At 41.2% G+C, this 7,800-nt stretch overlaps 1 protein-coding gene across 1 annotated transcript; it reads right to left on the bottom strand.

Moving 5' to 3' along the window:
• Positions 1-5,340: 5,340 nt before the first annotated feature.
• Positions 5,341-7,555, bottom strand: LOC106850070 (uncharacterized). The gene is made up of 2 exons (XM_088165577.1): positions 5,916-7,555; positions 5,341-5,722 (listed from the first exon to the last, which is right to left on the bottom strand). Exon 1 carries the CDS (start codon positions 6,949-6,951, stop codon positions 6,457-6,459), a length of 495 nt encoding a protein of 164 aa, XP_088021703.1. The 5' UTR covers positions 6,952-7,555; the 3' UTR covers positions 5,341-5,722; positions 5,916-6,456.
• Positions 7,556-7,800: the final 245 nt, after the last annotated feature.

The raw sequence follows: 7,800 nt of genomic DNA, 5'->3' as shown, positions 1-7,800 counted from the left end.
TAAACTAAAAATCCCATTGTTATGCATTCTATACCTGCTAGCTATTTATAGAACCATCTGTATTTTAAAATTCTTCAGATAGTTTGTACAATTTAGTTACTTTTTGATGTCATACCACAAGGAATATGTAGCGGCTCTTAGCATGGCATGTCAAAATCTATGTCAAATTCCAGGGACGTTATTTCAACATACTCCATCACAAATACAGCAACATGAAATCTTTCAAATCTAGTTGTGCAAAAACTCTAGTACATGCACAAAGTCATGCACCTGAAGACTATTTGACTATTCAGATGAGTAAGTTTCAGTATCATGGCAACTGAGGTACCTGTGGGATACAAGAATATCCAAATGACCTGAATAATTTCATAATCTGTTTTCAATCCAAAGAAGGTCATCAGAAGAATGATGTAATAAGCACTTCCACAGCAGCAAGAGAATAAGTGCAGTCACTCTTTCCCTGTTGAATGCCATGACAAAACGTTTTATGGAATACCACAGGAGTACAATAAACATCAGAAAAAGTGCATTTACATGCCAAATGACAGTAAGATTGTTAAAGTTAAATTTATATCTCTGTTAAAAGATTTATATATTTAACCAAAAAAAGCAAATTAATGGCTAAATGAAACATGAAGAGCTGTGCTGTTTATGGAATAATTCTAAGAGCAACATAAACTAGCTAACTACTTAAAGGATTTTAAAGCAAGTAATAACTGCAGATATTTCTGTAAATGTAAACTAGATTCTGCTTGTCATACTCCAAGCATGAACATTCAAAGAAACGCCAATTTAAAACATCATATACCAAGGGGAAATAAATGTATTGAACATATTTATGGTTCCACAACAAAATATTCCTACATTTTTAAAGAGGAAGACAATATTTACAGCTTCTTGTAATTTATTTTGGACTCACAAACTATTCAATACCAAATTATATATTGGTATTATAAATTGTAGATTATTTAGGCTTAGATTTAATTACTCTAGTTACATACATATCTTTCTGAGCTCAGGAAACATTACCAACAGACAGCTCCATGTCTCTCTCAGATCTATTACTACTCATATATTCAGACAAAATTTCCTCTGAATAACTGCACTGCAAAATTGCCAGTTCAGCACACTGAAATGAATACTACTGTATTACTTTATTTAATAGTGAATAATTACTGTCAGTAAACAATTTAATGTGGACAGATTTTGATTTGCCCTATATGGCTGCCTAAACATATTTCCATTCAGCTGCTTATAGCATTTTCAAAGAGGTCAGTTATAATGCTGTGTCATACTTTCATTTCCTAAGTAAGGGGCGTTACACTGCTTGCCTGATAGGCAGGCAAGAAAGTCAACCAGTTCTTCGTAGAAACAGGGCTGTCAATCATTTGGTGAAAGTGTGACTCAGCACCTCCTTAGTCTGTAAAAGTACTCTGCACATAAGAGATAAACAGGAGGGGGATGTCTTTACAAGTACATCAATTCTCTGGTATGTATATAAACAAAAAAGGCCTTACCACCACACAGGATTTATGTAATAATATTTTTCACTAATTTATTTCAAATCTTCTCCTTGCGTACAAGGAAGAGCATATAAACAAGGTTATTTAACCATTCCTAATTTTTGCCAGGAATTGATCATTGAAGATTTCTTCAACTAAATTAAAGATGTCCAATTTATTAACCAAAAAACTGTACACAATTAGGTAGGAGAGTGATTTTTCTTCCCACAAGAAATGGGTTTATAAATTTGAGTGACAATTACTCACAACTAAAAACATCTTTCAAAAATAAAAAATAAATGGCTACAAATTTTCTACACATGGACACCAGCCAACTTAGAATACTCAGACCTACAGCAAACACTCAGTCTAAAAATGTGAGGGAGAAGACCTTCCTCAGAACATGCAGAAGAACACACATCAACATGAATATAGAACAACTGCAAAAAAAGTCAAGGTAAAAGCTGCTTGCTGTGATTTTATGAAAGCCTCCAGGCCTAAGTTTTGTTCTCCAACAAAGGAGAAAGTATCTATAACATCTTGAACGATCTTCATTGTCTCTGTGACAGGAATCCAAGGGCACCGAAGATTAATTATAGTTTCTCTCAGATTGACTATGACTCTGACTTCAAGATAGACAACAATACAATGTAGAATAAAGGTGTATAAAACCAATTATTACCGTGCAAAACATGGGGATCTCAAATTAACTGATCGGGAAGAAATCTGGGGGAAAAAATTAACAAGTGGAAGAAATTTTTGTAAATGCCTAAGTAAGCTTTGTCACTGCTTATGACAAATATCAAACATGGGTTCAAAAGTGATTAACAACTTCATGTAGATGAGTACCAGAAACTATGAAATACAAACACAAGGATACAACCTTTGGTCCAGTAAATCCCAAATTCTAAACATCAGATTGCTCTAACATTCAACTGCATGGTCCTATCCTCTTTCCTACCTTTGACATGGAGAAATCCCCTATTGGCTGCTGTCAGACACAAAAGATCAGATTTTAGGGGACCTACGGTGATACTGTAAATAACAATTCTTGTGCTTTATGCACTGGAGATAAAAAGCTGAATTTTAAGTTCAGTAGGTAATGGTTGTCTACCACAAAGTAGGATCCAGTCCTCAAGATGTTTAGGAATAGCAGCGATTTTACTAAAACAAGGTTAATGCATACTAAGTTACACACATGAATTTACAGACTAGAGCTCCAGTGGTAATATGTTTTGATTGCTACCTGTTTTCATGGTATTTTTGACAAGAAATACAAAGTGAGGAGCTGATTTTCTTGGTCCACTGGGGCTTTGTTATCAATCAAAATACAGTGCTTGTTGAACTCCTGCCCTAACTGGCCTTTTTCTTTGCCATATCAGTGCATACATAATTATTCTGTCTGGTAAAGCACAGAAACCTCTTCATAACTATACAATTGTTCCAGTTTTGTTCCCTTCTGCAAACATCTTTTGCATAGCAGCATGCCCAGATAACGTCATCTAATTTCTTAAACTTATGCTATTTTTAAGGGAGCCACAAAAATGCAAGTGACTCTCCAAAGCTGTGAAGTATTATTTGGTTGATGAACAATGTCCTCAAAGATCTGCTGACATAATAAGTATAGAGATGCACAGATTGCTGTAATAATGGCAATAACACCTCTGGGAATCCAAATGCATATCTTAAATTATACACTCTGCCACCAGCAAATGGTAAAAGAACAAAAATAGTAGCTCTTATTCCTGTAAGAATCTAAACAAAAATATGTGGAATGGCTTCTTGAAAATGACAAGAGTTTTAGTTAATTAACAAATACCATTTCCAAAGCTTTTCTAGAACTGTACTATACAAAACAAAAACAAACAAAAAAAACACAAAACCAAAACATCACAACCTTAAAAACTTATGTGAATTTCACATATCAAAAAACCATCAGAGTTAGTTGAGTGGAAAAGATGAATCAAGATTAACAGAGAACACTATTTTTTAAGCTCCTAAAAATGTTACAGAGTTAAAAATATAAACTAAAAACTATTTTTATAGCAGCTGGCAATGTCCATTTAAGGCTGACAATTTCTTTGAGATGATTAGTACTACATATCTCATGCAGCTCTCACTGTTTTGAGTTTATTGCAGTATAACAGCATAATCTGATAGTCTTAAAACTCAGAATCTCTCCCTATTTTTGGCTTAAATCCAAGTTATAATTATAGTAAATGTACTATTTTTTTGAAAGAATACTGCTGCTTATCCTCTTAACAGTGATTTTGTTGTTTTCATATTGCAAAACTGAAACTACGCTAGAATAAACACAGAGGGAAAAAATTAAGGCTTAAACCAAGTTTAATATGTAACTCCAACACACCATCACAAAGCCCAAGAGGCAGGATATGCAATCCTGCATTCCTTATGCACTCGTAATACCTCTTGGCTCCAGTGGAAGTTTTGTTTAAGAAAGCATATAATCAGAACCTGTAATTTCATTAATTGCATGCCACAGGCAGTCCATGTGAGGTAAGAATCATGAACCAAACTGGTTGGAAGGATGGTGGAACCCATTAGCCCCGCCTGCATCTTTATGGACCACTGAATCTACGCAGCAAAACCATGAATCCTTGTTCTTCCCACTCACCCATACTTCCAGCTCTTCCTCATGACAGACCACATCTGTCATGTAGACAGTAATGCAGACGCTTCATTCAGGATACAACACAGCTCTCAGGTCTCTGTAACTGTTCTCCATTACCATCCTTCCCCAGACTCTTGGCAGTACTGAGAATTTGACCTGATGCAGATCTCTGCTCTGTTGGGATTTTTATATTATTCATACTAGGCACAGATAAAATGAATGTTATGTAGTTATTAGTACGGAGTGCTTTGACATATTACATATATCATTAGACGTCCTTTGAGCAATTTAGGAAGTATCATCTAAAAACCCTGTGATTGGACTTGACTTTTACAGTATTACTGTACTGTACACATAACTTTTCCATGCATACCATAAACATAAATGACTCTACGGGGTGTGTGTTACAGATAGTTTTATGGTATCTCTCAAGATTTATTTACATACGTAGAAAGAAATAGCATGGAAAAAACCCTCCCATATTATAAAGGCCTTTTATTTGCTAAAACACAAGCAATAAAAAACAAAAAACCAAAACTAAAACAACAACAACAAAAAACCAACAAAAAAACAAACAAAAAAACCCCAACCAAACAAAAAAAAATCCACAAACAAACAAAAAAACCCCCAAAACAACAACAACAAAAAAACCATGAGCACTTGCAAGCCAGTTCTTTTTCTAAATATGAAAACAAATAATCAAATTTTAAAAGAAATCATTCACAGGATGAAGAATGACAGGTGATGTTACAGTGAGGTGTGAATCTATAGATAGGTCTCCACTGCAAACTGATATTTAGAAGCACACAGCAGATAGTTTTTCAGCTACCCCCATTACCTCCTCATATAATAAACTGAAAGCTAGTTAATTTCTACCTGTGTCACTGAACACAATTAAATTTTTACAAAACCTAACTAACAACTAACTAACTTACAGTTTCTTTTACAACAGCCTTAAAATGTAAAGCAGGGACGGAATCTCCAGACTAAAAGTAAAAAAGTTCATTCTTAACTATCCTAAATGCTCAGATTTTGTAAGGAATCTTCCATTGTGTAAAGGCACACAAAGGAACAAAATAAAAAGCAAACAAATGGAAGGTATAAAAATTTCCACAGAGGAAAGTGGAAAAAAGAACAAAAGAACACTTTTAAAAAGAGAGAAAGAAAAGCATGACAATGAAAACAAATGAATCGTTGAAACTATGGTGGGAGGAACTGATGAATATTAACTTTTATTATTCGGATTACAAAATACATTTCAAAATTGGATGAAACACATTCTATGTATGTTTTGCCAAGGACATTCTTGGCAATTACAAAGTCAGGAAAATTATAATTCAATCAGTGAGGCATTACTTAAAACCACTTGAAAAAAGCAGATCATTTGAACCAGCAAACAGACTGGGTAAAAATTTAAAGACTCGATATTCTGGAGCAGTGCAGATTGCACTCACATGTTGCAGAGTTCCAATAATGGGGCCATTAGAAATACAGCAGTTCTTCCTGGATGCATTTTACCAATCTTTCGTCTCATAAATGAGCAATAAATAAGCCTCATCATCGTTTTCCATACAAAATGAGGACAGTTCTATTAAAAAAAAAAAAAAAAAAAAAAAAAAAAAAACAAAAAAAAAAAAAAAAACAAGCACTTTTAGAGTAAAACTCTTACTTCGCTAAAAAATCTGGTTTAAACATTTTAAGAAGCTGTACTGTCCACAACAACCAGATCATATCTATAAAGATGGTTGCTGTATTTATCAGGCACACGTGGGATACTTTACCGTGCACAGAATCTGTGCGCTTGCCTTGAAATGGATGATACAATCCAAAAACGTTACGAATACGTCATTACGTCTGTTGCCACAGTGGCAAAACCCACAACAACAGGTCACCTTGACCTCTGTCATGTACACTGTTTCACAGAACTGCTGACACCCGAAGAATGAGATTGACTGGAAAAGGCACCAGGCATTCACCATTCCCACTGGAAAATGAGTGCGCCCTGCCTTCCCCGTAGTAGTGCTTATTTATATATCGCTGTGATTGCGCTGTGAAGGCGAGCGATGCAGCCTTTCGATTTAACCCGTGAGGTCGCCGAAGCCTTTGCAAATTGCCCGTTGTGAGTCAGACTTTCAGAGGACCGAAAACGCCGCGGACTGGCACTCCTGGGGCGACTTTACCACCCCTCACCGCCACAGGCGCCACAGGCACCCCCAGTCGCGCTCCGCCGCGCCCGCAGACGGGGTAAAGGCGGTGCCCTTCACCGGCAGGGCAGGAGCCGGCTGCAGCCCGGAACGCCCCGAGCCGCGCTCCGAGGTAATTTCAAGCGCCGCGCCCGCGGAAGCAGGTGCGCCGCCGCCGCCCCTCTGCGCCTCGGGGCCGCGCGGGAAGGCGCCGCAGCGCATCCCGCCCGCTCCCGCCCTGCCGGGCTGCGGGGCGCTCGTGACGTACCGCCGGATGGGGGCGGGGGGCGACTGCAGTGATGGAAAATTTTCGGCTCCTGCATCTTCTGCGCGTGCCCTCGCCGTTCCCCGCCCCTTCCCGGCTTCCACTCCCGCCCCCCATCCCGGCGTCGGTGGGGGCGGTCGAGTGCCGCCGCCTCGCGCCGCCCGGCGCTTTTCCGCCCGTTTCCCGCCCGCTTGCCCTGGCGACAGTCGCGGGGCAGAGCCACCATCCTCCCGCCTGTCTCAGTCCTTCGGAGCTTCGTGTCTCCGTCAGAGCCGCGGGCACTGCAGTGGGCCCAGGAGAGGGAGTAGTGGTGATGGATTCGCTGTCCCTCGACGGTGCGAGCAGCTCTCGTGTCTCGGCCGCCGCCATTGCCCCGGGACAGCAGACAGGCAGCCCCGTCTCGCACCCTCCACGAGCTCTCGATGCTTCAGAAGAAGGGAGCGAGGGCGATGACGCAGGGGGTTCAAACGACTCGGTGGCAGGGCATCCTCCACGCTCGAGGCTGGCAGCCCCAGACTGGCCTGAGGGAGCGCTGCTGCCGCCAGGACAGGAGCTGGAGAGGCAGCTTTGCAACCCCCTGTCCCTCTAGAGACAGCAGCCAAGTGGGCCCCAGCAACCTCTGTGAAGCCTCCTTCGGAGCTGTCCTTGCACCATGCGTGTGAGGAGCTGCGGCGGACAGTAAAGCACTGCCGCCCTCTTCCACGGAGGGCCGAGCAGCAAAGCTCTCCAAATCTTCTGGAGTGATTGCCTGAGGAAAAGGAAGCAGGATGTTCTGTTTCCCCCTCTCTTCCCTATAGGGGGTTTATCGTGAATCACATCACTGGGGGGTGTCTGTCATTCTAGTTCACTTCCCGAAGGAAACGTTCGGGGAGTCTGTTGGCTGCCCTCTGGGTCCGGGCTTCCACGTGCGCTGCTGCAGGTGTTAAAAATAGGGAGTGACTGCAGCGAGGAGCTATGATGGGTCAGTGGCACCTCGTCCCCTGCCACGCACCCAGCTACTGGGAGACGCCAGCGCCACAGGTCCGAGGCAGGCGCGGGGTGGGAAGAGGGAGGCACGTCCTGGGTGAACCAGTAACCACCGGGTGCTGCAGTCACTCTGCGGATGCTGCACTGGGCCGGCAGAAGCGCCTCTCAGACGGGGCGCTCTTGACAAGCACCGCAGGGTCCTGTCTCCGCCGTCTAAACCAGTGCCCAAATGTAAACACTGGAGAGCTGCTC

Source organism: Sturnus vulgaris, chromosome 5 (assembly GCF_052056855.1).
Source record: "Sturnus vulgaris isolate bStuVul1 chromosome 5, bStuVul1.hap1, whole genome shotgun sequence".
Lineage (NCBI taxonomy): Eukaryota > Metazoa > Chordata > Aves > Passeriformes > Sturnidae > Sturnus > Sturnus vulgaris.
Note: the sequence above shows the minus strand (reverse complement) of the source record. Positions and strands in the feature narration are given on the sequence as shown.